The 27,700-nt window shown below is 40.0% G+C and overlaps 2 protein-coding genes across 3 annotated transcripts in view; both read right to left on the bottom strand.

Annotated features, from left to right (window-relative positions):
- Positions 1-2,864: 2,864 nt before the first annotated feature.
- LOC148016388 (uncharacterized) lies at positions 2,865-4,919 on the bottom strand. The gene has a single exon (XM_087664075.1). The coding sequence runs from the start codon at positions 4,719-4,721 to the stop codon at positions 3,447-3,449; it is 1,275 nt and encodes a 424-aa protein (XP_087520201.1). The 5' UTR covers positions 4,722-4,919; the 3' UTR covers positions 2,865-3,446.
- Positions 4,920-13,754: 8,835 nt separating this feature from the next.
- Positions 13,755-27,700, bottom strand: part of LOC148016389 (Class I peptide chain release factor) — an 88,861-nt gene continuing 74,915 nt past the window's right edge. The window contains exons 7-8 of one of the 2 annotated variants that reach the window (XM_087663698.1): positions 14,286-14,374; positions 13,755-14,196 (exon numbers count right to left, since the gene is read on the bottom strand). In XM_087663698.1, coding sequence (XP_087519824.1) covers positions 14,287-14,374 — 88 coding nt within the window. In that variant the 3' untranslated portion in view covers positions 13,755-14,196; position 14,286. Of the gene's footprint in view, positions 14,203-14,285; positions 14,375-27,700 lie in introns of both variants that reach the window. The other variant, XM_087663697.1, reaches the window with a different exon arrangement.

A 27,700-nucleotide genomic window follows, 5' to 3' on the forward strand; every position in this document is an offset into this window, starting at 1 on the left:
GAAGAGCACACACCATGTAGGTGCTGTCCAACTAAACTGACATCCTTATTGCACTATCATATTATATATGAATAAAGAATCGACAGTCACAGTGTACATGCGCAGGCACAAAGGCCTTTTACCCCAACACAATGCTGTACTAGTGCCAAACTCTGATAATGGGGAATGTACCTACACCTAGATTGAAAATTGCATGGGCTCCGAGACACAAGAGGAGCGTGCAAAGTTCCACCTCAAGCCGAGTTGTGCACCCCTTTAAGGTCTTAATTGGGAAGGGATGGTCACCTCTCTTTTTTCTTCCCGACTCACCTGGCATCCGCTTTTTCCTCACGGGAACCAACATGGCAAGTACATTCTAATGGCTAATCAAACAAGGTTGCTATGCATTAATTGAAAAAGTGTTTAAATTCTTTAATGAAATGCAAGTGAGTATTGGAAAATGACAGAATTGAAAGGGCTATGGTTAGGGCATTACCCTTTTGCAATGACTCATTGCTTTTACAATGTTCCCACTTACCATTTTCATCATTATTTCAGTCCTATAGCATCAATGTTCAATCATCCAACAAAAATCCAAGTCAAGTAGGTAGTGAGTAGCATTTATACAATCAATTGAGCTTCAACATTTGAATGGACAAGAAAGAAACTCATCAAGCAATCATAACCAGTCATGGGTTGAATTCTACATGCTCTTCAATAGGAATTAAGAGGTTCTATTCCACTCAATCTCTCTTATGAACAAATGGACTAGTTCAATAATTGAATGAAAAGAGAGATTAAGGTGAAAGCAATGGAATTACCTCTTTAATGTTGATGGAAAGTAGTAGATGAATCCAATTCAATCAACATTCAGCATAAACCACCATTAATAGACCAAGATTTCAAATCATAAGACTAACTTCAAGAAAGCTTTGTCCAATATGATTGCTTCCATGTAATCTTCAGCTCCCGATCAATAAGATTGCTCCAATGCAATCAAAATAAGTCAATGATTTGATAAAAGTCCACAATACCTTGTTGAAGAAGATCCTTTGAGCTTTGATGAGTGTAAATTCTCATTAGAGTCATGGATTCTATGAGTGAAATTCATACAAAAAGAAAAAGGAATAAAGCTACATTAACTTCTTTTAGATGTCTTAAATGTGTAAGACAGAGTCACATCAAGAGTTTAGTTAAAATCCACATTGGAGTTACCATTAGCATCCCAAAAAAAAAAATCCAATTGCTAAGGCTATAAAAGTTACTAATGACATCATGATCCTACAGCAATTTAGTGCTTGGGCATTTTGAACTCTTTTATAATGGCTTTGCAACTTCGATAAACTACCAACTTGCCCTCTTTACTAGCCGCCTTTACCTTGGGGAGTTCACCTAGTTGTGTTGTGGGTTGTGCTAGTGTAAGTTTACCTATGCTATATGTTTTGGTCCACTTGAAATATTTTGATTATTTGAATATTTCATACCTTGCATGTTTCTAAACTCCAAAGTTGCTTGATTATTTCCTTGCTTTGTGCTTTTGGTACCATCTAATGAAACTCTTTCTGCTTTCAAAATTGGCCTTAATTTGATTTGTAGCATGTGACTTTGAATATTCTTGGATGTCTTCATCATCTAGTTCCTCTCATGTTTCACCGTGCTAACTAGCAAGGAGACCTCCTAAACATGCATGGTCTCTATTCTTTTGCAATGTACCTTCATTACCTACTAAAATGATAGTGTTTGTCATTCCCTCACTTGCTGCCTTGCTTGTTTAGATTTTGTTTAGCTACTCTCGCACTTTCGTAATTTCATTTTAATCTTCTCACCAATTTGTAGCTACCTCTACTATTAGCGTTCCTTCTAGCTTGCCATGCACATAAACACTTTGGAAAGTGAGTCTTTCAAAACCACATTCTCCACTTCCAAGTTGCAAACTTGTAAATAGGTACTCTTCTCATGGGCTTTACTCTAGACTTCAATTATGTATGGTTTATGATAATACATTATAGGGCACATAATTGGATTCCATGCATGTAAAAAAATCTCAACAAATATTCTACTCTGCATCATGAATTTCAAGAGATGAGATAATTGCTACATATAAACTCCAATTCTGTATATTCTTTTCAGAGTAGTTTTTTAGGTGTGGAATAGGTAAGGTAGTGATGTAGGATTCGTGCAATGTGTTCAACTCATGAACTTATATGGCATGTAATGCAGGCAAATTTTGGGAAGAAAGGAAGATGATTCGTACGCTTTTTGCTTTTTAAATATCACCTATAAAATCAAGCTTTAGTAATAACGTCCATTATACAAGCATCCTCTATATATGAAAAAATAAGATATACATAGAAAAATGTAACTTACTACTTGAAAGTTCAAACATCATGCAGTGCAAAAGGAGGAGATTGAGAAGAGAGGAGGTAGACGAAGAGGAAAGGGGAAAATGTAAAATGAGATGGAAGAGGGAGAGGATGTTGCAAGAGCAGGGAAAGAAGTGAGTGTTGTAAGAAGTGGAGGGCTGAGTGAGAAGTGGGAAAGTGCTGTGATTCAAAATCCCCCAAAAGATGGTAGAAAACAGCTGGGAATAGGCAAAAAATGGAAAGGACAAGCACTGTTCATCCACCATCATGGTCCGTTGAACAGAAACATACAGGTTGCAAGGGTACAACTGAGCATTGTATGGATCTGTACTGTACCCAAGCAAGCAACCAGGGAAGTGGCATGCCTTTGAAAATACACACGTAAAAAAAAGAACCAGAAAGCAAAAACTAATTGGACTAAGTAGAACCCAAGTTGGTTGCTATGACATCACTAGTCACTAATCTTCAACAAACTTCAGAATTGTGCATTTGATTTCAGTACAACAAAGGGTTTCGCTTTACTCCCCCAAGATAGAATTACTCGTGCAGATGCTCTCCTCAAGAGTTCATAAAGTTTCATATTGAGTGCCAGTAGACGAGATCCTTCAAGAAATTGCATCCACGAGAGTTCTATACATCTGCTTAAAGATTGAGATACTACAGACCTAAGAGTGCTCAGGTGAAGAGTTGGGAAAATCTAACTGCATCAAAGTCAAACAAATGGGTTAGCAAGTGCAGAATACATATCTCATAGCAATTTGCAACTTGGACTTGGTGCACCAAAGCAAACAAAATGGCATTCATATTCAAACCAAAAATTGACCATGGAGATATCATTATTGCAGAGTTGACCAGGCTCTGGATGCCCCTAAAAACTTGTCAGCTGTGAGCTGGTCATTCCATGGACATGTTGGCTGTAGCTAATTGCCTCTTAACTTCTCTTCTAACCCTGTTCAACAACTTAGACACCTCTTAATTGTCAGTTGTTGAGGTCGATGTGAATGTAGGAAGGGTTAAGGCTATGTACCCACACCTTCAAATAAGGCATTATGCATATGCACCCACCCCTCAAATAAAGCATCATCTATCAATACATGCTGAATATTAAACATTGGTAGGTTGAGATGATTCATCTGCAAAGCATCGCAGTTGCTTGCATCGTCTCTGATCTTCCACCATGGACTTGAACACCTCTACCAGTTCATCGAGCCCTAGTGTCTCTGGCTCCAATAACTTCAGTGCATAAACAATACTTTCTAGAGTAGAGAAACACTCGAGTTTTGGCTGTCTCCTCACCCCTTCGTACAGGCTGGGAGAGGATGCTTGAGGTAGTTTGTAATGTGGAATGAATTGAAGCCAAGGATTCTCGGAATAGATCCGTTTAGCTTTAGGCCACGTGCCATCCAAAACAATCAGGTGGCTGGGCCTGTCTTTGAGCAATTCAACCCCTGAATTAAATGTCAATTCATTTGCTGGTGCACTGGACAGTGACTCAGATAGCTCAACAGCATTTTCACTGGGATAAAGGAGGGCAACTCCACTAGGAATCAGATGTTTTGTAAACTCTGTCAGCAACAAGTTGTGAGCCTCATTAGCATTGTGATCATTGTAATGTTGCAACATGGATAAGTCCTCAGATGAAGAAACACCAAATATCTCTTCCAGTAATCTGACAGTTCTGAAGGCTTCGGCTTCTTCAGATAACTGTTCATCTGAAGCTGTATCAACTCCTGCATTCCATGTTGCTTTCTTTCCACCCCTGCCTGATATGCTCCTCTTCGAGCCAGGGATCTTTGGACGAACTCTAACTGACTTGCCTGAATGAACTTCTGGAACATCAACCACTGCCACATTTTCAAGACCGAGAAGGGCAATCCTCACAGAGCCTATTGGATGATCCTTCTCCTTAGGATTCTGCAAAATTGTGATCCTTACCTTGTTTTGCACAACACGCCTCAAGCGATCGCAAATGCACAGTTTCTGTGCCTTGTTGCACTTGTTGCAGAAGGGGCGCTTGATGGCTTGAGGGAGCACTGCACCTGCAGTGGCACGGTTGCTGGCACCTTCAAGGGTCGTGCTGCAAAGGCTGGACGTCCCTTCCCAATGCCCGTCTACACAGCTTGAAAGATGTACTTCACCATCACTATCTGCACCAGTTCCATCCTCATTGAGGTTCAATTCCCAATGTCCATCTGCAAAGCTTGAAAGATACACTTCATCATCATCATCATCTGCACCAATTCCATCCACATTCAGATTCAAGACGTCGAAGCAGCTCATAGCCCTGTGTGCTTCCACCTGGATGCAGCATCCGTTTTTCAATCTCGAATACTCGCCCGCTTTGCAATCAAGCGAACGATGATCTCTCAGGATTTCCATCGATAGGAGAGCGGAATTACGTCTGCTCTACCTGCAATCTCAGTCGTGTTATATCGACCGCCATTGTTTGATCCGAGACGATATCACTGGCTAGACTCGAAGAATCACACCTGCGGCCGCACACATCTGTGGGATGGTATGCCGGAAAGGTGGGTCCATCGGTAACATAAGCTCTTGCCGCATGCAAAACTATGGATGTAAACCCTAAACCCAAAGTTCCTTTTTAATCTTGTTTTTCTCCAAAAACAAAACTTATAATACCCTCACTTTTGTGTGAGAATTACCAAAATACCCTTCAAATTTCAAAGATTATCTGCACCTTACCAATGAGCTGCAGCTCAATCAGCAAGGGACGCAGGGGAAAAGGACCTCTTGACCCTCTAGCTGATGCCCAATAGGTTGGAAAGCCATATTGGGTAGGTGAGGATGTGGATATGTCTTCTTCTTATGTTGAACATCTAAAATGTCCAACCTATGATGTTAATGCACTCTTTCAAGCTATGGCCAAAGACCTCAAGGGCATTCTAATGAATGCAAGTGAACCTATGGGAGGGCAAGTGGGTGCATAAGCCTCATGTATGGCTTTGTCTATGGAGTCATTGTTTGCTACTTCTAGGGTCTTCATCTATTTTATGGGCAAAATATAGTCCAAAGACGAGTTACCAAGATGGTTTGTGGGAGCCTTTTAGGCGCATTGCACTATTGTTCAATATAGGCTAGATGAGAAAGGCTTTTTCCAAGTCCTCTTGGGTTATGCAAAGAGAGAGAATGGATGCTTGTATGCTTAGTGGGTTACATGGGAGACTGTGCATTGCTTGCCCTGGACCACTAGTTGATCTCTAGAATGATTTTTTCTCTCAAAGTGTCCCATTTCTAGATCTACATAATCTCTTGGAAAATGAGGTCAAATTAATTGTTGCTTCCCTTGGTAAGTCCTTTATGTTCCTCCTCTTGCAATCAATGCTCGTGGTGATAGAAAAGCATGCATCCTCTGGGATAGGAGGGTGGAGCAACCATAGGTGCTTGATCTTTCTAATGCATTTGGAATTGAGATCGTCTATTGCTTAAATTCTCTCCTTTTCTAGATGCGTGGTATGTTTGCAACAAGTAGAATAGGCATTTTGCTAGGAATTGTCCTCAAAGGGTCAGTAAATTGGTGGATAGGGAGGCTAAATAGGAGACTAGCACTAGAGGTTAAAGGGGAGACTACCACAAAAATTACTCAGCCTAGTCCCTATAGGAGAGGAAGGAGCCATCTGCTTTGGAAAATGCCTCCAAGAGTTCTCAAGATGTTCAATTGATTGAAATTAGCAAAGCCCATGACAAAGCATGGGCCAAGAAACAATCCAAAGATAGTGTTAATGCTATGCAATAAAGAAAAGGAACAAAGAACAAAAAGACTATTAATCCTACTCAATGTGCTACATCAATCTTGCAAAATAACAAAGGAACACCAGCATGTGTAGCTCTAGGCATGGAGGTTCACTTAAAAGATTGGCTAGACAAGGCCATGGCCTTTGTCAATGTGTATGCTCCCTTATGTTGAGCTTTAATCCAACACTAAACACCTTTATGGGAGGCCTTAATATTTTATCTTGGAATGTAAGGGATACCATCTAATCCCATCTTCTTTTGTACTTTGAAGGAGAAGCACCTGCAAGAGCAGATAATCAAAGTTGCTGATAAGGATGGGGTAAAACATACAACATCAAATGATATTGCTAATGCCTTTTCTAGAATTCTATCTAGCATACTTGGGGACATACCGTGACTATTGATGAGTCCTTTAGTGCCAAGGTGAGAAGGTTTTTGGAGTTGATTTCTAGGTTTGTTTCCATTATGATTATGGTCTTAGCACTAGATTATGCCTTATCCCTCAACTAAGGACTTTGTCATGTCCAATCTTCACCTTAGTAAGGCCTATGATAGGATTTTAGGTGGGATTTAATTATTCTCACACTTAAAAAGATGTGATTTGGGATGTTTTCTTGTAGGATGGTGGAAAGTTTGTTTGCCTATGCTTCATTTGCGTTATGTCTCAATTGGTATTTGAAGGACCCTTTGGTGCTAGCAAGATTTGTTTAGTACGGTTAATTGTTAGCCTTGCTTGTCTTTACTATAGTATTTGACCCTCTACTTTGGAACCTTGATTTCTTCTCTTGATCAATTAAAGGGTTTCCCCTTGTTGGATGGTATGTGCTTCATAGGCTCGATCTCGTAGAAATGCTTGCTTTCCCTAATGGAATGGTGTACACATGAAAAGGGGGACTACTCTTTGGATATGTCGGTTTCACTTTTTCTAATAGCATATTTTGACAATAGAGTAATGTTTGGACTTAGCCCAAAGAAAACCAAAGAATTATATTTCAAAGGCATCTCCATATGGTAGGATCTTAGGGACACTCGTTGTTTGCGGTGTGGAAACCCATTGAATATATAGCACAATTTTTTTAGCTATATTGAACAAAGAAAGGGATTGGCTAGTGTTAGTATTCTCTAAAGTCAAAGAGGATTGGGTTTCCTTTCCAACATTAAGGAGAGAATTTAGTTGAAGTTCTTTATTATCAATGAGGTTTTGGAGCCAAAATTAAATCAACGTTTGCTAAGGTGAATGAAGATGGTTTTCCAAAGTTCGTGCTTATCAGGTGAAGCATCATCAAAACTTGGCTTCAATTAAGGCAAAAAAGCTAGCTATTTGGGTATGGAAGGCTATCCCTTCACCATGCACAATTTGCTCCTTTGGCTTATCCAAATGATACCGCCAACTAGAGATGGATTTGCCCACTCAATAAAAGTTTCCACAAGTGGGGTTTTCACCTTTTTTAGGCATGAAAGTGTAGCTATAGGATTGGGCCAAATATTCAAGATGGCTTTTGAGGGCTCAATTGCATGAGTTATTGGCTAAAGGATGACATTACTAGGGAACAAGGGAAGAATGGCTCTTTTTTAATGAGCCTTGGCAAATAATTAGAAGCATTGCCATCCTTAAGACTTAGGAATGCAAGAATGCAATATTGTTCAAAGGCAAGCCCTAGCTACTCTCATACCCCGCCAACCAATTAAGTTTTGTGATGATGTTTTGGCTCTACTTAAGGCTAAGTCCAAAGATGACTATTGGAAGGTAACAATTGCCAAGTTGCAAAGCTTGATTAGAGCTTGAATCCTTTGTAATAGTTGCCACGATGATAAGCTCGACCTCTTTTTGTAAGGCTACATAGATTACTCAATATAACATTGCACAAATTACAAATGAAAAGTCCTATGTTTGGGCCACTTTGTGGTGCCTTTACCCTCAAGGGTGCATGCATTGAGTTTATAGCCCAATCAAACATTGAGTTCACAGCCCAATCAAACATTTTAAAATTGACACATTATATACAGGTCTCAATTTTTATTAAAACATCATCCTTTGCAAGTTTCATTTTGGGATAATTGTGTTCAATCAGTTGGGTCTAGTCTTAGATTTTTAATGTACACATTAGTAGGGTGAAATCACACACAATATTTTTGGGGGAATATGCCATTGTGCTTAAGCTTATTTGTCATAGTTCTCTTTAAGGCATTGGAAGATCCTCACTACAAAACAAGATGGGCTAGGAAAATTTGGAGGTTGTTTGAAAATATATATCTTTCTTTTCCCAAAAAGGGTTATACATTCTTATGTATTTCCAATTAAAGTTTTTAATAGAAATAACAAGGTGATCAAAATCACAATGATTTATCCTAAGGCAATCAAAAGAGAGATATCTCCAACGAAGATTAATGGATACAATTAAGTGTTGTAACCAAAGTTAAACTATCCTAGATATGTATATACATGAGTACTGCAAGTTTATGAAAATGTATCAATATCCATGTGTTGTGGTACAAAAGTTGGCCAGCATGATATCTCACAAAGGTGTGCTTTACCATTGTCAACACAAAAACAAGATTTGAAATGTCAATGCATAGGTCTCCTATTGCGATAACTAGTTCACTCTTGCTAGCAATGTGTACCATACTTTCAAGTGAGTACTTGTAAATTGCTCAACTCATTCTTTAAGCTCTCATGTTAGTGACAAGCCTCAATGCATGAATTTCTCCCCATCAAACCTAACAAAGAAAAGCTCATTGTGATGTCAAAAATATGATACAATTAGACCCTAGAATAAGGGTAAATTACTTACAAGCCTATCTCAAAGCTACAACTTGCTAATCAATCAAAGTAATCAACATATAATGACTAGTTTTGCTATTCACTTGGAAGATGGGAATCAAATAAACATGTTCTAATATACACCTTTTTATAAATCTATTGAGAGGCTATGTTTTCTACTATCAAAATTTGCACATTCTACTTGTAAGTTCAAACTCCAGGTGATTCTTTATGTCTGTGTCATTTTTATTTTGGCTTTGTTTTGTTGGGAGGAGCGAACTATTGTTTCTATTTGAACTCCTTGTGTATGTAGCTTATTTCTTGAGAAATGCTTATTAGTGAAAAAGAGAAGGCTTTTCATTTTGCATCCATGGTGTAGTTGCTCCAAGGAAACACATTTGCCTCTAGATAAACTATAGATCATTTTCTAAAGCATATTTCACCTTTAATTTGAGATAGAGTTTTTTTCGAATTCCAAGTGATAGTTTGGGAGGGTATTTTGATAAAAATGCTTCAAGTTTGTATGCTTGCATTACTTGATTTGGACACTCAATGGATAATTGTGAAACAAAGTAACGAAGTCTTAGATTGTGCTACTTGGATATTATGACATAAAAATGGGGCCATTGTTCTCATTGACATAGGCCAATAATCACAAGAAGGATAATAACATTATCGACTTAATCCAACATGCAAAAAAAAAAAACCTCAAGATCCCAAGAAAAATACCATCCACAACAAGTCAAGGAAAACTGTACTCAATGTTGAGCTAGTCTTATCTAAAAAGACCATCAAATTTTTATTAAATTCTAAATTGGGTCGTTTCTATGAATGTTTTTCAAGAGACTATCATTTCCTACTATGCAAAAATTCTTCTCTTAGATGACAATAGCCACTTTAAATGGCTTAGACATGAAAGTATGCCTTACATAAATATTCAAATAATCATATACAAAACACCAAATGCTTGCCTTTTTTGTATAATAATTATTTAATTCCTTACTTTACCAATAGGAAAAAGGCATCTCCATTTACAACTACTATGATAGGTCACCTTTGTGTCTTGCTAGTCTCCCTCTTTAAATCACCATGAAACAACAATGTACAATATAGAATAAGAAAGAAAAGTAGGAGTGTAAATGTGTGAAGTCAAAGAGCTTATGTAGCAGTAATACCTCTAACCTTACTAATGCAACTTTTAAATACACATGTTCCTCGTGCAAGTATTCTATAAAGAATAACATTTGACGAAGAATATACATTTGATTGTGCTCAAAACCAATTAAAAGGATAGGAGTGATTGGTATATGCCTCTTCAACATGGTTCCATTTGTAAAGAAGCTTAAATTGAGGGAAACGTGGAATTTTTCTACTACACTAGGATCCCCTTGAGTGCTATGCTAAACCATCTAGCAAGCTCACCCACCTAGATTAACTAACCATGTTCCATATGCAAGTTTTAAGTGAAGAAGTTACTTTGTAAGAAGTTGAGAGTATGGGGCAGGAAAGGGGATAACATTGCTCTAGAGAAATCAGTTGTTTGATGAAGAAGGTATGTTTGGAGGTGCTAAAATATAAATTTAAAGGAAAAAACACATATTGGGACATGCCTCTTCGACATGGTTTCATTTGTAAAGAAACTTGCCCTTGAGGGGAATATGGAATTTGTGTTCTATTCTAGAATCCCCATGGGTGTTATGCTAGAACAATCCAAAAAGCTTACATACCAAGATGTTTAATTCCTATTGACTTGCATCGTTATCACTACGAAAATACACTTATGAAAATATTTTGAACTTCATTGCTCGAATGCCATAGTTCTTGTATTGGCAGCTAATACTCCTCATTAGCACAAGCTATACTTGTAGGAAACTTGGATATTAGAAAAGAGTGCATATAATGCACTAGAATGTCACTCTATTGTTAGTTCTTTTTTTTTAACATATGTGCATCTGCTAGAAACATGTGAAAAACAAGAAAATATCCCTATATTTTATAAGAAAATGAAAAAATACAAAAATTGGACCACTTACCCACTATGTAGCAACTAAGGGTAATTTTTCTCTACAAGAATGGTCTATAACTCAAGCACACCTAGCCATGATGTAATAACATGCAATGCTAAAAAACTAATCTTCTCAATGGAGAAATGATCTAAGGATGCACATTTGACTTAGCTTCATGTTTTCATGAAGAAAGGCAAATAGGGTATCCTTATGTGAAGGATAGTTTATAAGAACGAGCAATGACTTGCAATCTCAGTCCAAGCATGCCCAAAGCTAATCCCAAGCTGCTCAGGGTCACTAGAACAATTATAATCAAGGTTTGATCTTTTGACCTTAGACCAAAGCCTTCTTTACATTGTATTGTATTGGCCAATCTACATTAACATTTGAGAATTTGGAAAGTCATTGGCTTTGGAAGTACACCCAAGAGAGTTTTCTTGCAGTATTCTAAAGTCCCTTAATGCATCTTTGCTTCTTTGTTTTTAAGAAAATAACATTTTTAGTAAAAGATATTTGTGACAAAAACGCAAAAGGTAAATATAGCCTAAGCTTAATATAGGACAACAATGATACACCAAAAGAACAAGGCAAAGTCCACTACAAGAAGGTGCCAATCCCTTGAAAAAGAGAATGCATCTTTTTGTGCAATCACATTAATCAAAAGGTTTTGATTTGCAATCAATCATGGGTAGGTTCAAAGCGGGCAATTCTTTTTAGGCTGAAACAATAAACAAGGATGTAACAAAGAATGGAGCCATAAGAAAAGCATGTTGAATCCCTGTTTTTTTAGGAAAAACAACTTGGTAAGTAACCCTTCTCATTTAAAAATAGCATAAAAAGTTATCATTGTACACCTAGGTTAGGGATATATAAAAACCCAAACTCAAAGCAAGCTCGATGACATAGGGTAAGGGGACCAATCATAGAACACCTGACCTAATATTTATTTCTTTATTTTTAAAATCTTTAATGCAATTTTAAAGAATACAATTTTTGGGAGGCAATGGTACGCTCTCCACTTGAGAGCCTATAACATTTTAAAGCAAATCAATGAGCAACACCTAAGCAAGATCCTTCCCTTTTTTTTCACATTGCTAGCCCCAAGGTGTTTGCTTTTTGTTACTCATTTCACAATTGGCCTCCTACCCTATCCTTATAAATTAGTTGCATGTTGAATGAAAGGAAAGGGCCTAAAACTTTAGAATTTCCCTTTCAATCTCAAGGAAAAATGGTCCCAATCTACCCACCCAACAAGAAGTGCACATGGTTTTCAAGAGTCCTCACCTTTTTAGAAATTCAATACATGCTTAGACTCACTTTCAAGATATTATATAAATAATCGATGCATGCAAGCTATACATGGGAGTAACTATATATTGAAAGTTAATAACCCAAAACCATACAAACAAAAAACTTTGAGAGGAAAGTTTGCCGTGTCTTCTTTAAGTTGCACTTATGAAACCTCAAAGAAACTACTTTCCATATTGCTTTTCTTCAACATTGCATCTTTTGCAATTCATGCTCACCAAAAGCTTATCATGTCTTCTTTAAGTTGTACTCTAGAAACGTGAAAGAAACCACTTTCCATAACACAAGAAAAACTTATTTCTTCATACTCACATCTTCGATAATTCATGCTAACCCATCAAGACAGGCCGTTCATACTCATGCAAGTTGGACAATTGTCCACACAATAGATTTAAGTTTCTTAGACCTATGTTGTAAGCCCTAGCCAAGCATACTTTTAAAAACATACTCCTAACCAAGCCTGCTCTCATTAGTGTTTGAAAGATGCAAAATCTACAAGGTGCAATAAGTTTTGAAGAACCTATTGATTGCAATAGGACCAATGCAATACTCCTGCTTTTCATTTGCTTGTTGGCTTTCACAAGAGTCATATATGTCTTCTTGAGGCCTCCCACTTTTGAGATGCATTTTCATTGCAATCCTCCAGAGATTGAATATGTTCACACTTACAAAAGCTGTTTGAGCTTTTCCAAGCACACTTTGCAATGTGATCTTTTAGATATGACAGAAGGATATGGAGACATTCTAGACAATCCAACTTGATGCTTATCAACTATTTATGAAATTCCTTGAAGAATCAAGCCTTTAATTCATGTTTCAATACTAGCTAATGGAGCCCACATAGATCATGTCAATCAAAGTGTACAAGTCAACTTGGAGTTGCAAAGCTCTACCCTCAAGCCAACGTGTCCAATTAGCTCCTCCATTAGGGATTTGAGCCTCTTGTGCTAGTCCATCACACCCACGGTGTCGAGTCGAGTTGGAAGTGCGTCGATACCTCCACTCTCACCCGTGAACCAAGTCCCTCTAGCCCTCTGCCTCTCTTTGCCTTTGTGCCTACTTGCAATACAATCTCAGCCCTCGGGAGCGGCCCTTGTTTTTACCCCGTGCTCACTTGGCATTTTCTTGTGCCGTGTCGTGTTACGCTTCCGCACACTTGTGGGATTGCGGAGTGCTGGATAATACCCCATGAGGCGTGTTCCATGGGGCAAGTCACCCCTACCCCAAGACGGACCCATGGCAGGTTCATCACACTTCGTATCATGAAACGAGCAATTTTAAAGTGGGAATTTGGAAAGCCTACGAACGACTACCCAACAGGCATTCCTGGGAAAGAAAGGATCTCTGATGAACCTTTACCGTGCATACCGGATATCTAACGCCACAAAATACATGCTTCATGGCTGCAAAGACAAGACAGTTCAGGACTTGATCGATAACACTGAGAATTCTGCATCTTTTGAAGACAGTACTCGTATCATAAATGTTGAAAACTTTGTTCCCTTTAGCTTGTATGAGTGAACTCAAAGAAATCAACAGCTAACATTTTGGAACTTGGGACCTCTTAAACCAGGCAAAAAAACACCCAAAAGACACTAGTTTTACTATTTTGCACATTCAGCTTGTGACAAGTTGATGATAGAGCTTCGTTTGCTCTCTATATAATGCACAGTGATATCTACCTCTGCAGTAGAAAGGGAAGAGAAATGGGAAAAGAAATGGAAGAGACCAAGGGTTTCTTTCTGGCTTCAGCTTATGCACATGTCTGCATTGTTATAATCCCACAGAATGTTCATGTATTCAGTACTATCAGCTGTAAATTGAATGATTGCTTTACAGCAGTACCCCATCACATACAATAACTTGATAAACGTAGAGGTATGGTGAATAAATTTTACAAAATGATGCCTTGCCAAAAACATTATGGCTCCTGCCCTCCAGGATACACATTGCAAAGCTTCTTGACTATAAGGTAGCATTTACGTTGCCAGGTCCCCTATCCACTTTGATGATTTTCACTGAGCTTCTGTAACTTCATACAACAATCTCATGTCCATGTTGAGAGTGTACCTATTTACAGCCTCAAATCAGTTATATTATTTGCTGTCCCTTTACCTTAATCCCAGCCTCCAGCTTTTCGGTTTGCTTTCTTCATGGATGCTTTTTTCTTTGAATCCAGCCTCCTCTCATTCTCAATCTTGGCCCTAATAATAAATGAGCACAGAAATTGACAAATGCATACTACAAAGCATTTAAGAAAGTAAGACAACTGGACTATGTTTTAAGAAATCTTAGTATATAGAAAAGTAAGATGACCAGAATACTTGAAGAAATTCTTAACACAGCTCAAAGAAACTTCAATACGATGTTCCAAAACTGGACTGTACAGTCAACTTGTCAACTGTGATCAATTTGCACAACAATATCTCCAAAACCAAGTGTATCATCCCTCTATCAAGGTAAGACATTCCCAGGTTCTCTTTCCTTATGTTTCATGTCACAAGTTCAGTCACTCAAGACCCGAAGGGAGTTCGTTAGCTATTTTATCACCTTTGTGTGTGAACAGACGTGTGTGATAGAGTTGTGCACTTAGGTCTGAGCACCTTCTACACCTTGCACATTTAGAAAGGATCAAAGGATTGGGGGAAAACCTAGGCCCTACTCTCATCAATTATCTATCTTACACAATCTATTATTCAGCATGAGTTTTGTGTCCTTGCATGACTTCTCCTTTTTAATAAAGGGTAATTGTATTAATTACCAAAAACACAAAATAAAAGTGAACTATATGACTGACAATATGATTGACAAGGAGACTAAAGAAACCACAACATGCCAAGAAAGCAAATCATCCTTGGAAAGAATGTCTGTGAGTTCCATGATGCTAAACTGAAGATGAAGGTGGCCTCTCGGACAAGTAATGTGACTATGCACTCCAGAAGCAGAATAAAAAATGAACGTATTTGGGATAGTCTAGATATGGCAACAGCCCCAAAAACACAAAAAGTGGAAAGCAACCTCCATGTGTGGCTGCACAGATTGCAAGAGCTCTCTGTTTTTTCTTTTCATGATCAAGTGGTTACCCTAGTGGTAAGCCACTTGTTTTTTTAAACCCATTGACCCGCGTTCAATTCTCCCTTTTGTAACATCTATACTAAATCACCGTGCAGGATGTAGAAGTTGAACTGAAGACCTTCTAGTCACCACCATGTTCAACTTAACCAACTCAGCTACACCCCTTTAGTCAAGAGAGCTCTCTCTCTCTCTCTCTCTCTCTCTCTCTCTCTCGCTCGTAGCTACCCTGGTGGCAAGCCACTAGTTCTATCAACCTGCTAACCCAGGTTCAAATCTCCCTTCTCTATTTCTACATTAAATAACCGTACCAATGTAGGAATTGAACTCATTCGGTCACCATGTGTTCAACTTAACCAACTGAGCTACACCTGTTTACTCTATGTGTGTGTGTGTGTGTGTGTGTGCATTAGATATAAGTCTTCATTCAAGAGCTCCTCCACCCAACACAAACAACCACAACTCTAACAAATGGACTCGTGGAAAAGATGAGGATGAATGAAGATAATCATGAGCAAACTGCCGATATGGAGGTGTGTGATACAACAAAGTGATGCTCAAGGAGCAGAAGACTGTCCAACAGCCCCTGACAAAAACTCAGCGCCAAATTTGAGACTCAGGGCCAAATCTGGTGTGTGCTGTTCTTGAAGTAACAATGGCAGCATAGGAAGCCAAACGCAGCTGTTTAGGCTGAGATGGTGTCAGTGAGGCTGAGGAGTGCAAAAAGGCAGCATTGCATCAGTCCTCTGGTGGAGAAGATGGCTGAAACAGCAATGCAGCAACCTAGATGTGGTTGACCGGCAACAAGAGTGGCAGACAGCAATACAGCCATCAGTCAATATCCAGGAGGTGAGAAGACTGAAACAGCAGGTCCCCAGCTGAAATGCAACAGTAGAGGGCTGTCAACAACAGGTCGATAATGTCACCGAGTGTCACAACTCTATAGAAACAGAATTTGTATCCTTTTTCATTAATTTGTCTATATAATGATTTATTGAATTTGTTTCCTTTGCACTAATTAGATATAAAGAAAAGTGCATTGGAGCCGGCCACTGATGAGTGGTCACAGGTTATGGTGGACCCACGCGGTGGGTTAGAGAAAAGATAGTTCACACTTCCACCTATATGGCCCGATTGGGCGCCTGTGACCAGAGCTCACGCATATCAGGGTTAGACTCGCACACAGAAAGGATTGATGCCTTGAAGTGTGGGCTAGATCCGCCAGAACAGACAGTTACAATCAACAAGATGGCATGATCATGAAATGCTTGTACAATGTGCATGTGTGGTCTGAAAGCTTGAAATGCACATTTCTTTGCATAGGAAAGTCACATGAAGATTCTGATACCGTTTTTGCAATGTACACGGAAAAAGCTTTCATATGACACCCATATTGGGGGGTCCCTAAATTTTAGGAGCCTCGAATTAGCCTAAAAATGCTAGTCCTAAAAAAATAGGGATGTCATTCTAAAAATAGTAAATTCTGTACTCTGACTGTGCTTACTAAATTTGGTTGTTTCTATTCTTGGTCAGCCCAAAAAGGAAGGCCATAGAGAAGAGACAAGTGTCAAGACACTTGTCACACAAGTTTCCAAGTGTCCCATCACTTGTCACATCTCATGACATGTGGCTGGACACTTGTCTTGTGCTACTCCACTTTCCCCTTTTGTACTAGCTCTTCCCTCTCCTATAAATAAGAGCTCGTTTTTCTTCATTCAGCATCATTTTTCTTTGCTGTAAACTCATGTACAGCACCCACAGATAGCCAGAAACTGGCCCCATCCATCCCCATCATCATTACAGCACCTCCTTCTCGAGCTCTTTCTTCCATTTTAGCAACAAGAAGCAAGCCCTATCCATGTACTGCTGATCAACGATGAGAAAAGGCTGACTTCCCCTCTTTCTTCTCTCATACTGTAAAGAAATCAGTTCTTATCATTGCATAATAGATAATGCATATGTGTTTGTACATCTTTGCATGATCTTGTGAGAGTGAGAATTACTTCTCCTCACTCTCAGGTTGATTGTAACTGAGACAACATTTTGGAGGTGCCTAGCAGTAGGTGACTACATTAAATGCAAGTTGGAGTAGGTGGCAAGCAGATTTTAGTGTTTTCTCATGAAGAAAATTAGATTTCTCTCTCATCTTGGCTTCCTATCACCTTCTCTAGTAATTTCTCAAAAGATCTAAACATTTCTTAGCCTTTTGGAATATCTCAGCTATATTTCATGGACAATAGGAGGATTTTTGCTGTAAACCTTAACTTTTTGTAGAAATTAGGGTTTGATAGCCACCTCAGGACCTGTGCCAATAGGAGAAGGCATTGTACATTGAATGTAGTACCGGGAATTGTGTAATTGTCAATGAATTCAGATCTCAGCCCATTCATTGTAAATTGGGGTAGCATTTGGTCAATTTGTGGTTCCAATTATGCAAGTCCTGGGTAAAAAGTCAAGGGGCAAATGGCCCGAATTGCTTGGTGATTGTTATTACAGCAAGGGGCTTTTGGGACAGCAAAGGAGATTGTGAAATCTCAATTTGTACTCATTTCATCAGCAATCAAAGTTAAAGAAATACCGGAAGGGGCGCTAGGTTTGGGGCCAACAGGGTGTCCAATGTCCAAGATTATCAAGGTGAATTGTGCATTTTCATTTTTCTTTATTTGCTGTGTGGTAATTAAGTGCTTGATCAGGGAATTACCACCCTCTTCAAGAAGAAAGGTTGATTTCAGAAGTGGTCCATAAAAGCTTTTGGTTACAAAAGTGATACTAGTGGTGGTTATAAGATTTTCTTGGATTTTGAGTTGTTGGAATTGGAACTATGTAAAAGCCAGTGGTCCATAGATGGTCATTGTTAGTTGCTGCTATAGTCATGACTTTGTAATCATAATCAATATTGATGAATCCCAATTGCAACCAGATTTGTATTTTTTTGTGTAAAGTAGCACTTGGAGTTGCAATCATATTCGTGGTGTGCAACTACTTTGTTGTGAGTAGAACTTGTTGTTGTACGTGCAATTGGGGAACTTAGTTGTGATTGGCTTCTTGCACTCACAAGGCAATTGTCATAGTTGGCTAGGATATCAAGATCCGAATCACGAGTCTTGTAAAGGAATTGTTGGGATGTAAAGGTCCTTTATTCACCTCCGTGTATTTTACACGTGTATTGTTATGTTGTACATGTGAATGCACCCTTACGGGCCCTAAGTATAAATACATTTTATTCTTTGTGTACCAACACATTGTTGGTACACCCAAATCTGTTCAACACTCTTACTCTCACTCTGACTCACCTATTCACTTCCTCTGCTGCAAATCTTCACGCTTCCGCTACCCGCGCGCTCCAACAACTAGTATCAGAGCTGAGGTTAAGGTGCTCGCGCTCCTCGAAGTCCGCGTGAGACATCACCAACTCCTCGCTCGCGAGAAATCAGTAAGTCGTCACTCATACAGGTCAGGTCGTCACTGTTTCCAGGCACGTGTATGTGCTGGACAGTCAGGCGACAGTGTTGCAGGTCACGTTTGTGCAAGCGACAGCCTGATAGACAGGCGACAGGTCAATTTTTGACCAGGCAGGCAGTCGAACAGGTCACGAGCAGCCAGGCGTAGGCTGCACAGGTCACGGGATGCAGTTTCGTCACGTTTTTGAATAGGCGACAGCTCACGCAAGGCTGCGTGGCATCTGACGGGCAGCGCAGGTCAACGGCTGCAGTTCAACACATTTTCTCTTCTAGAAATTTTTAAAATTTTTCAAAGGTTTACTGCAAGCAACCCCTTTGCCACTGACGGGAGTTCGCGCGCGCAAGCACTGTTCTCAGATTTGGTCAAATTTGAACCTGGAAATTTGGGGCTTTTCCCAGATTTGATGTTGTTTATGCTTGACAGTGACATCTGTGTCAGAAATTGCAGACATTGTGCGCATTGACCTCAATTAATTTGGGGATTTTTCAAATTTGTTGGAATTTTGCTCATCCGAGTAAAAATTTCTTGGCATTGGACCAAGAAAAATTGGGGCTTTTCATGTATTGATGTAATTTTGCTCAGCTGAGTTAGTTTGACTGACATTTGCGCACATTTGGACCTGGAAATTTGGAATTTTGTGCAGAATTTGATAAATTTCTCCATTATTTACCTGTGCAGTGGTTGGTTTATGTCAAAACAGCAGAGGATTATTACTGGTTATGCAAGAACAGCAGTGTATTTGCTGATTTAGCTTGTGCTCTTGCAGTTCAGTGCTTTTACACTTGTACTTGTGAAAAATGGCTGCAACTTCTTCCAATTCTGACATTAAAAGTTTGATGGAAATCAAGCGATTTGATGGTCAGGGCTTTGATCTTTGGAAAGATCGTATACAGGGCATACTGTTCCTAAAGGATTGTGAGGATGTTTTGCAAATGGATAAACTCGCACAAATGTCTAAGGCGGATTGGGCCAAAGTCAATAAAAGGGCTGTGGCTTATATAAAGATGGGTGTCACTGATGACATTTTGACAGACATTAAGGGTTTAGACACTGGTCATGCAATATGGGAGAAGTTGAAGACTACCTATGAGATCACCACACCTGTTAATCAGGTGCATTTAATGCGTAAGTTGGTGAATATGCGGCTGGATGAGTCCAAGCCTGCAGCTGAGCACTTGAGTGCATTTACTGGCATTTTAAATCAGCTCAAGGATGCAAGTTTGGATTTTGATGATAAGTTGAGGGCGATCTTTTTGATCATGACATTGCCTGACTCTTGGGAGACTTTGGTTGTTTCTCTCAGCAATAACCCCAATCTCACATATGATGGTGTGAGGGGTTCGATCTTGAAAGAAGAAATTAGACGTAAGTCTAGTGGAGAAGGCAGCAACTCAGCTTATAATGTTAGAAGCAGGGCTGAAAAGAAAAATGCAAATGTTGGACAGAGAAGCAGGAGCAAGAGCAAAGGAAAATAAAAGAGTGATGTTACATGCTATCAGTGTGGTCGGAAGGGCCACAAGAAGCCTGATTGCAGGTGTTACAAGAAGGAACAAGAGAGAAAGAAGAATGCAGGAGACAAAAAGAAGAAAGAGGAAAAGACAGATGTATCTGAGGCAGGTAAAGGCAAGGAAAAGGCCAATGTGGCCTCTAGTGTTGTCATAGAGGAGCTCTCAGATGCAGAGGCTGATGTATTATGTGCAGTGGATTATGATGCCTTTGTATGTCACATGCAGGATATGCAGATCACCAAGGCTGATGTGATTGATGCACTTTTGTCAGTTGATGATTGTGTCACTCAGACTTGGATTGTAGACTCTGGTGCCTCTTTCCATGCAACTCCATGCCTGGAGTGTTTTGCTACTTTTGATGCAGGCTGTTATGGCAAGGTTTACCTTGGAAATAATCATGCTTGCAGCATTGATGGGATTGGCACCATACACTTGTCTTTGGATAATGGGCAAGAACTTGTGTTGAAAGATGTCAGATATGTGCCTGGCATCAAGAAGAGTTTACTATCTGTTGGACAGCTTGACTTGCATGGTTACACCACACTGTTTGGTGGTGGTTTGTGGAAATTAAAAAGGGGTTCCATGCTGATTGCTAAAGAAACCAAGAAGGGCACTCTGTATTGTCTGCACTGTAAAGCTTTGAATGGCAAGTTTCTTGCAGTTGCTGAAATTGGCTGTCATTTGGAGTTATGGCATAAGAGATTAGGCCATATGAGCCAGAAAGGTCTTGATGTTCTTACCTCTTTGAAGAGGGTTGATAGAAAAGGCTCTAAACTTGATTTTTGTAATGACTGTCAGTTTGGAAAGCAAATGAAAAATTCATTTTACTCTGGTGTCTCCCGTAAGTCAAATGTCTTGGACGTAGTGCATTCTGATGTATGTAGCATGCCTTTGAAATCGTTGGGTGGTGCTGCATACTTTGCCTCTTTTATTGATGATTGTTCCAGGAAGATTTGGGTTTATTTGTTGAAAAAGAAAAGTGAAGTGTTTGCTATTTTTAAAACTTTTCATGCATTCGTGACCACTCAGACAGGTAGAAAGTTGAAATGCTTGAGAACTGATAATGGGGGTGAGTTCACGTCTAATGAATTTAAGTCCTTTTGTGACTTGCATGGGATCAAGAGGGAGCTTACAGCCCCTTACAGCCCTTCTTCAAATGGTGTGGCTGAAAGATACAATAGGACTCTATGTGAGAGAGTGCGGTGCATGCTGTCCACTGCTAATCTCCCTCATGAATTTTGGGGAGAGGCACTTAAAACCGCGGTTCACATTTGCAACCGCTCTCCAAACAGGTCCCTAAATAATGGCATTCCTAAGGAGGTTTGGTCTGGCAAACCGGCCTCATATGACCATTTACGAATATTTGGCTGTGATGCTTTTGTGCATGTTAGAAATGAGCTGAGGAATAAACTTGACCCGAAATCCACCAAAGGCATTTTCATGGGCTATGGTGATGAGGGTGAGTTTGGCTATAGAGTGTGGCTACCTCAGTCCAAGAAAATTGTTCGCAGCCGTAATGTTGTGTTTAATGAGGCAAAGTTGCTGAAAAGCACTTTAGCCTTTGATGAAGACATGAAAAAGGTCAAATTTCAGAATTCGCAGCCACCTATTACTTCAAATGATGAGCCTCCTAGTGCTGTACCACAGGCTGAAACTGATGATCAGCCGGTTATCTTTGAGCCAGATGATGATGGACAGCAAATAGAAGCACAGGGAGGTCCTGGACAGCAAGATAGACTTGCTGATTATGAAAATGCAGGTGCTGGAAATGAAAATGAAGGTGCTGTACAGCATGAACAGCATGCTGAAAATGGCTTACAGCAGCCAATAAATGCTGAAAATAACATGCCTTCAGATGTAGATCCGATTCCTGAGAATGTAGATCATTGGGTACGCAGGTCTACACGCCTAAGAAGGCAGCCACATAGGTATGACCCCTCTTTGCATTATGTGATGCTTACTGATGAGGGTGAGCCTCTGACATATAAAGAGGCTAAGTCATGCAAATTCAGCAATAAGTGGGAGCTAGCTATGTAGGAAGAGATTAAATCTCTGTATGCTAATGATACTTGGGATCTTGTGCCGTTGCCCAAAGGAAGAAAGCCTCTTCCAAACAAATGGGTTTACAAAGTAAAGACAGTTGATGGGAAACCCAAGTACAAGGCAAGATTGATTGCCAAAGGGTATGCACAGAAGGAAGGGATTGACTTCCAAGAGGTCTTCTCACCTGTCGTGAAGATGACCACACTATGTGTGCTTTTTGCTCTCACTGCTGTATTGGATTTAGAGCTGTACCAAATGGATGTGAAAACAGCTTTTCTGCATGGTGACATTGATGAGGAGATCTACATGAAATAGCCTGAGGGTTTTGTAGTTCCTGGAAAAGAGCAGTTGGTGTGTAAACTAAAACGCAGCTTATATGGGCTGAAACAAGCACCACGGCAGTGGTACAAAAAGTTTGACACTTTTATGCTCTCTCATGGGTTTACGCGCAGCCATGCAGATCATTGTTTGTATATGAAAAAGGATACAGATGGCAGCCCTATCATACTTGTTTTGTATGTGGATGATATGTTGCTAGCTGGGAAGAGAAAGACTAGCTTGGATGCTCTTAAAAATCAGCTGAAATCAGCTTTTTCCATGAAAGATTTGGGGAATGCAGAGCATATATTGGGCATGAGGATTCGTAGGGATAGAACGCAGAAATTGCTATTCTTATCTCAAGAAAAGTACATTGAAAAGGTACTGGACAGATTTAACATGGCTGAAGCTAAGCCTCTCGGAGTATCCTTACCTCCATACCTTAAGCTTAGTAAAGCCAACAGCCCAAAAGATGACATGGAAGCCAATGCTATGAAGGGAGTCCCTTATGCATCAGCTTGTGGCTCTCTTATGTATGCTATGGTGGCTACTCGTCCAGACACTGCTCATGCAGTGGGAGTTGTCAGCAAGTTTATGTCAAATCCTGGCAAACCACATTGGGAGGCTGTCAAGAGTATTCTTAGATATCTGAAGGGTACACAAAGAAAGTGTATTTGCTATGGGCAGGGTGCACTTAATTTGCAGGGTTATTGTGATGCAGACATGGCAGGTGACTTAGACACTCGCAGGTCCACTAGCGGGTATGTCTTTACAGTTGTTGGAGGGGCCGTCTCTTGGTGCTCTAGGTTGCAGAACATCGTCTCACTGAGTACTACTGAAGCTGAATACATATTAGCTACTGAAGCTTCTAAGGAAGCTATATGGTTGAGCAGACTCGTAGAGGATCTCGGCATGTCTATGAGTACTCCAGTGTTGGGATATGATAGCCAGAGTGCTGTGTATCTGGCTAAAAATGCCATGTATCATTCACGCACAAAGCATATTGATGTGTGATATCACTTTATCAGACAGATTCTGGAGGATGGTCTAATTACATTGACCAAGATCAAAACACAGGACAACCCTGCAGATGTTCTCACTAAAAGTCTAGGCAAGGCTCAGCATGAGCATTGCATACGACTAGTGGGAGTTGGTTAAAGGTTCACTCCGGACCTTTAAGTGGGAGGTTGTTGGGATGTAAAGGTCCTTTATTCACCTCCGTGTATTTTACACGTGTATTGTTATGTTGTACATGTGAATGCACCGTTACGGGCCCTAAGTATAAATACATTTTATTCTTTGTGTACCAACACATTGTTGGTACACCCAAATCTGTTCCACACTCTTACTCTCACTCTGACTCACCTGTTCACTTCCACATTGTTGGTACACCCAAATCTGTTCGACACTCTTACTCTCACTCTAACTCACCTGTTCACTTCCTCTACTGCAAATCTTCACGCTTCCGCTACCCGCGCGCTCCAACAGGAATGGTAGGATTTGTAGTGGAGACGATAGATTGTATGACAAACATTGATAGTGAATGAACTCAAAAGCACAAACAATGGAAAAATGATGAATGGTGTACACTGATAAAACAATGGTGGCCTCTAGCATTTGTCTCTTCAAGACAAGGACTAAGGCATGAGTCATAGAGTCGGGTGGTGATAGAGTCACCCAAGATGATTGCAGTGTCGTGGTTATCAAGTGGTTGTTGAAACCAACCTTACTTTTGGGAAGGGATGGTAATGACCTAATCTATCACTAATTATAGTCAATAATAAATTCACATAAACTAAAATTGAAATGTTACGACTTAATCTTGGACAATGGACAGCATGTTGGCCCCTAAATTGGTGTCCCTTGCAGTATTTCTTTAACTTGAGATTCCTTTGATCTCCTTCACTATCCAAAAGCCTCTTGCTGTCACAAGTGACTAACAAGCCTTCAAACCAATTTGGCCCTCGGTTTGCTTGGGGATTGGTCTTCACTATGCTCCTTGAGTGACAAATTCAGCCCCATCGTCCTTCATGAGTGGTAGCATGGGCTGAGTTGGTGGCTTCAATGACAATCCACCATTCCGTTGCATAGGGAAGACCGGCTGATGGAGAAGAAAGGTAGTTGGAATTGCAGTAGCCTCATAGGGAGTCATCACCTTGTTGGTACCAAAAACTATGTGAGTTTTGAGGGGTCATACCTATTGACTCATCTCTGAATGGCTCACGGCGGTGCCTAGCTTTCTCCTTCCACTTCTTTTGCATCTGTCTTTATGGCAAACTACATTGCTCATAGTGAGCTGAATATGTCGCAAGAGGCTCTCTAACACCCTAACTAGCGTAAAGCAATGGGGTACAAACTTGAAAGCATAGACCGGAATGGTACTTAAACCCTCGTAGAATACTTGAGTAATTCTCTTCCATACAAAGTTCAAGGCAGATGGTACTCCAGGCATAGATATAAGGCCCACTTGGTGGTGTGAGGGTTTTGCTAGAAAGAAGACATGAATTATTAAGAGACTTTTATGCCTATTGCTTGTACCCTTGCAATGGCATCAACATCCGTTGCCCTCAGCATTGTCCTCAGTATGCTATCTTACTTCCTAGACATCATCAGCACCGACCTTACACCCTCATTGTCATCTCCTTTTGCTTGGTGAGCTATTGCTGTCACTGGTGACATCATCTCAGCTCGGTGTAAACGCCCCGAACAACGTAGTATGCTTAACAATTATAATATTCGCTTATTTTCGAGATTTAATATAAAAGAGAATGAACACTTAAAGCTGAAAATGAAAATTACTCACAAAATTACAGCCATGAAAATGTAAAAGTAATGGAGATAAGATTGAGGGTTGAAGATGGGCAAACCCCCCCCCTCGAAGGAATGTATTTCTGCTCAACCCAAGTCCCTCACCCTTAGACTGGCATTAATTAATTAATTAATGCTAGTCTCTAGTGTCACCACTCACATTTATTGGTCAAACAATTATGCTAGGGTTAAAACTGACACCAACTGACTCCCAAAGCCCAACTGGCACAACTTTTGCCTTTGACACCCACTGCATCCTCAAGGTACTTGGCGTGTTACCATGAAATAACAGTCATGTGCTAAACAACCTTGCACATTTGATAAATAAGTTAATCAAATGTTATTTACAAGATTAAAGCATCTTAAAATTTCATGTCCTCGTGACAACTTTTTTGCAAAGATAATCCTCTACATAATTCACAACTTGCAATAGAGAATCAAATTGTTACTTAGGGAATTAGTGAAATAGAGAACAAAGCAAAGTAGTCAAATTCATCTTCAATAGTATCCCCCATCCTTGAGACAAGATACCTAGCAAGGGACAGGTGAAAACGAACACTTTGACCTATTGCCTAATTTTTTTGCCTTTCTTGCTCTTTTTTTTACCTATGTTTTGCCTTGGCTTTTAGACCCTTGTTGGTATTGGCCCATTTTGTATATTTCTTACATGTAGTCTTTCCACCCTAGTGTGAGCAACCAGCTGCCTACTAGAAAGATATGCTAGGGTTTGCACTAAGGAAACATAGCATGTACAACCAAGACTAAAACACAAAGACTCAAACAGTGACAAGCAAAACACAAAATGCAAACACAAAACTCAGAACTCAAACCCACAAACAAACACATAGAGAAGAAACTCTGAAGAAAATGAATACTGTAAATGAATGTAAGAGTGTACAAAATGCCCAAGGGTAGAGCAATGAAGTGTCAAAGAGTGATGTCCATCAAAGACAAATCCCAAGAATTGTAACCACCAGTTGGAGATGAGAGAGTCCTGAATAATGAAGAGCAGCAAGCCGGTCACCAAAACACAGCAGTCACATACTGAAATCTGGTAAACACAGTAGTATACCAAACGCAAGTATTGTAGCATTCACCTATAGTGGGTGAGATGGAAATAGCCTATTGCCTAGCACCAAATACTGAAAACGTAGGCTAATTAGATGTTATGATGACGTAGTAGATGGAGACCTTCAAACAACAAGGCGATGGCTGAAAACAGGCCCCCTAGGGCTGGATAGTGATAGGTTGCCGTCGGCTGATGGCTGAAATCTGTGCGATAGAGTGAGAAACCTGCACAAAAGGATGAGGCTAAATGGTGGACAGTCCAAACGGATGATAAGTGAAGAGTTTAAGGCTGGCTAGGAGGACTCTAATTGGGTGAAAGATAAATTGATAATGGCTTTAGAGGGGTCTTCCTTTTATACCTGGGAAGGTAGTTTGGTCAATTTCGACCATATTATGAAGCTTCTATAGTTAGCTAGGAAATATTCTAAGGAATATTCCCTTAACCATCATGCTAGGGGCACTGCCCTTGGAATCCCATTCTCCAAACCTCAAAATAGGGATCTTTGATAACTTCCACACCCCATAACTCAATGCAATGTACGTCAAGTTACTACCAATTTAAGTACTTTATCTGATCCAAAGGCTAGAACCACAAAAGTCACCTTTTTGCCACTAGTCACATTAATCTCTTCTAACATACAAGTCAGGATTCAACTAATTTTCAAGATCAAACATGGCTTCTCCTCATAATGGGAACCTTACAACTTTAAGCACCATGGATCATTGGTGGTGCCTTACAAGGGTGGGGCGCTGGGTATATCTAAGGTATACCGCATGGAGACTTGAGATAGTCATTGCAATCTTAAACAAAAAGAAAGTGAGGAACCAAGCTAAATTCTACTCTTTTTCTATTCTATTAGTGACATTCAAGGGTGAACAGATCAAGTGCCTTGAGATTTTGATATGGCATCACTTGAATCATTAGACCATTCAACATTTTTTTATGAAAGGTAGAGCCTGCGTGGAAGCACACAAGGTGTCCAACTCCCAAAATCGGACCAGTTGGACAGTCCGATTGGTAGAATCGGACTGTCCAACTGGTCACTCGCAGCGGGACCGCCGTGATCAAACCATCCGATCCGATCGGACCACCTCGGTCCGATCGGACATACCCAATCGGACTCGGACCGTCCAATTTTGGAAACCAAACCAACAGGGCAAAACAAAAATAGAGACAAATCATCCAGCCTCTGACCAAACCCAACTGAACCAGACCCCAAAACCCCCAAAGATAAACGACCAAGCTTACAG

This window comes from Lygodium microphyllum, chromosome 23 (assembly GCF_053477565.2).
Source record: "Lygodium microphyllum isolate KBCC chromosome 23, Lygodium_microphyllum_v1.1.10, whole genome shotgun sequence".
NCBI classification, from domain to species: domain Eukaryota; kingdom Viridiplantae; phylum Streptophyta; class Polypodiopsida; order Schizaeales; family Lygodiaceae; genus Lygodium; species Lygodium microphyllum.